The 3,302-nt window shown below is 47.6% G+C and overlaps 1 protein-coding gene across 1 annotated transcript; it reads right to left on the reverse strand.

Moving 5' to 3' along the window:
* Nucleotides 1-403: 403 nt before the first annotated feature.
* Nucleotides 404-2,904, reverse strand: LOC109755682 (E3 ubiquitin-protein ligase SINA-like 7). The gene is made up of 3 exons (XM_040393722.2): nucleotides 2,624-2,904; nucleotides 2,096-2,361; nucleotides 404-1,806 (listed from the first exon to the last, which is right to left on the reverse strand). Exons 2-3 carry the CDS (start codon nucleotides 2,243-2,245, stop codon nucleotides 880-882), a joined length of 1,077 nt encoding a protein of 358 aa, XP_040249656.1. The 5' UTR covers nucleotides 2,246-2,361; nucleotides 2,624-2,904; the 3' UTR covers nucleotides 404-879.
* Between the last annotated feature and the right edge of the window lie 398 nt (nucleotides 2,905-3,302).

Below are 3,302 nucleotides of genomic sequence, written 5' to 3' on the forward strand. Positions count from 1 at the left end.
GGATCGCCAGATAACGGTTAGCATCGCTCTGTCCGAAGTGTGTACAGTGGAAGTCGACAGTTTCAGTTAAGTTCAGCAGGTTCAGAGTTGATCTCGGGCCTGACACGTCTTCTCCGCTGCTCCTCTGACGGGGTGGTGAAGCCTAATGGTCCCTCTCCGGCGAGCTCTCTACTGGGGCCTCTCGCTGAGAAGGGCGCCGGAGTGACGGCGGCGGCAGAGTGCGGGGAAGGCAAACAAACAAATCTTAACAAAGCAAACTTCAGAATTACCACGTAAATACTACTACCCCTGTAGCATAATGATACAGATGGAGTACTATATTAGCAGAGAGCAACAACCAAGGCTTTAACTACTCCAGCCACAAATTACAGAGGGTTTCATTTCTTTTCCAGATAACCAAACATCTGACAGGCCACCACATTCATGTAATGTAGAGAAATGATAACCAAACATCTGCAGCAAGGCCTGACATGTATATCATCGAACCAGAACCACGAAGGCGGCATAATGGCAGCAAGTCCACGCTAAGCCTTTAGCATAAACGAGCAAGGCTGATACTTTTTTGAGGTAACCTGAAGGGTTTTCTCCCGACTCTATTTTTGTACTAATATTTAAGTTATGAATACAGAGCTAACGGCATCAATCAGCTGAGATAGCTGATGTTAAACTGAAAGCCACACAAAGCTTAGAAGGTAAAGAAGAGGTAGAAGAAAACCTAGCAAGAGGATCTGGACCAATTCTCAAAACAAGGACGGTACTAAAAGTGTAATACTATCCTCATCATCAGTATCAGAGTAGGATCTTTGTTGTAGAGCAAGAGTCGGGGAATTTCCTCGAAGATGGGGTCTGCTGGCGGCTGAGACTTCAAGGTTTATCCTCCTAGTCCTCATCCATCTCCTCCTCCTCATCATCATCCTCGTTCTCATAGTCATCATCCAACTCTTCCTCCTGATCCTCCTCCTCTTCCTCATCATCATCCTCGTCCTCATGATCATCATCCAACTCTTCTTCATTATCGTCCTCCTCCTCTTCCTCATGATCCTCCTTCTCCTCCTCCTCCTTCTCCTCAACATCACAAGTATCAGGCCTTTGTTCAAGTGCAGGAGTCGGACCCATTTCTCGAAAACAAGATCTGCTGAGACCTAAAGGTTGACGACGAATGGTGGCTTTGATCATGATGCTGTTTTCATCATCAGAAACCTTTCCCTTGGGAAGTATCAAGTCATACACTGTCGGAAGCCCATCAGAGAGTGAAGAGCTCCTTATGTGACAGCTTGCACTTCCACAACAGCCGGTCGTTATGCAGTCGTAGCTCATAGTACATGCAAACCTGAATTCCGTAACGTTTGGTTGGACGCAGACGACTGAGATGGCATGTCCAAAAGGCTTCGATGCCATGCTGAGCAAGAAAAAGTAGCTGGTGTCCGTGCACTGCAGAACATGTAAGCCAGGTTTTAGGCGGAGAGACACCGAGCCAGAGTCTGGAAGGTTTGTAGACGGACACTTGTGCTGGGTCGCGAAATGGTCCAGGAGCATCTTTGTTGGCCCAGCAAATTCACAACCGGACTCTGGGCAGAAGCATGGGGCATTCGGGCATGCTTTCTCGTGTTCTTCTTTCTTGTAGTAGGTGAACTTCTCCGCACATCCGTACTTGCCATTGGAGCAAGCAACTGTGACTGACTGGACGACATGTTCCATTCCAAAGCAGCGCTTGAAGAAAGTTTTGACAGAGCATGTGGAGCACTTGTAGTCCAGTTGATCCTCAGATTCACGGCATGTGGAGCATATGAAATGCCCCACAGAGCACTGCGGAATAGAAAAAATTAATTGGATCATCGTAAGAGTAAATCTTACCAGAGACAAAGAATTGAAATACCACACGACAACATATGATAGGTAACCACCACAGACATTCCATTATTTGAGCTAACGTAGCTATTATGTTATGTTTACACAAGAAACACTTTCTTTCCAATTAAGTAGCACAACATCCAAAAATAGATTCATCAAAGCTCTACTTTTAACTTCTGCTTTATCAAAAATGAAATAAAAGCTTGAGTTCAAAGACAAGCGAACACGTATATGGATGTAGTACCTGGAATATCGGAGGCCTGAGGGGCGCAGAGCAGATAGTACAGTCAAGGGTCTCCAACCCCACGGTGACATTCAGCTTCTTGGAGCTGCTCTCCCCCTCTCGCTGCGCTTCAACTTTTCTCTTGCTGGAGCTACTACCATTGATCGCCATTTGCCAACAAAATTCCAAGGTGCGTGCGCTATCTTCCTTTGTGTGTACTGCTAGAATCACAGACGCAAACTGAGATCCAAACCTATTGATCAACACAATCTCACTGCTCCGTTCACCTGTTCCACGAGATGCACAAACAAGTCATGGAACAGCAATTTAAACACTTACAGGCGCCCTAATTAAACAAGTAAACTGTAATTTAATACATATGTTGGCTTCCTGTTTGAAGAAGTATTTGAGATATAAGAGCGACAATGCATATACGCAAGTAATCTGACAGAGAAACCGTAAAAACAAGAGATTTATTCCGATTCAGAGGCAGGCAGTGCGACCCTGGCAATTGAGGAAGGTTACGAAGCCAGAAGGACGCAGCCGTACCTGAACTACCTGGTCGCCCGCGTTGTCTAACCACTGCAAGACCTGGTCGGACTCGAGGTCGCCGTTTCCTGATGGTGGCGCCGCCGGAGAGGAGATCGCTTGCCTCCGGTGACCTCCTGCTCCGAAGAAAGAGGGGAGAATACTGATCGTCCCTTGCCGGCGAGCTCTCCGACGGACCCCGCCGCCCGCGCTCGTCGGGCTCTGAGCCTGATCGGGGAGACGGAGCGGGCAAGAGGAGGCGAGCGCGACGGCGGCAGCAGGGTTTGGATGCGCGAGAGGCGAGAGGTGTACGAACTGGAATATGGGCCTGGGCGTCTTCTCAGTTTTTTGGGTTTATATATAAAACATGCTTAATTTTACCTCTTATTTTTTTTGGCAATTTCAGAGAACGCGATTAGTTTCAAAATTTAAAAAATCAAGTCCTGTTTTAGCTTTATAATTTGGTAAACGTTTGTGTTCACCCGGCTGATCTTTCCGTACGCCTGGACCGCCTCCGTGGGCGTTCGATCTATTGTTGATCGGACGGTTAGGAGCCACCCTCATCTACTTCATGTTTTTGCAAGTTCACCCCTGTTTCAGAAGCGTTTCTGCAACTCAGCACTTGCTGTAGATAGACTACATGGCCAAGCACGCCCGTGCTCGCGCCGGTCCGCTCCAGCAGCCGTCATTCGCCAGCAAG

This window comes from Aegilops tauschii, chromosome 1, assembly GCF_002575655.3.
Source record: "Aegilops tauschii subsp. strangulata cultivar AL8/78 chromosome 1, Aet v6.0, whole genome shotgun sequence".
Classification (NCBI taxonomy): domain Eukaryota; kingdom Viridiplantae; phylum Streptophyta; class Magnoliopsida; order Poales; family Poaceae; genus Aegilops; species Aegilops tauschii.

Coding starts and splice junctions, on each gene's coding strand:
- LOC109755682 (XM_040393722.2), bottom strand. CDS start 2,245: ATGGCGATCAATGGTAGTAGCTCCAGCAAGAGAAAAGTTGAAGCGCAG. Junction 1,807..2,095: donor TCAGGCCTCCGATATTCCAG/GTACTACATCCA, acceptor TCTATTCCGCAG/TGCTCTGTGGGGCATTTCAT.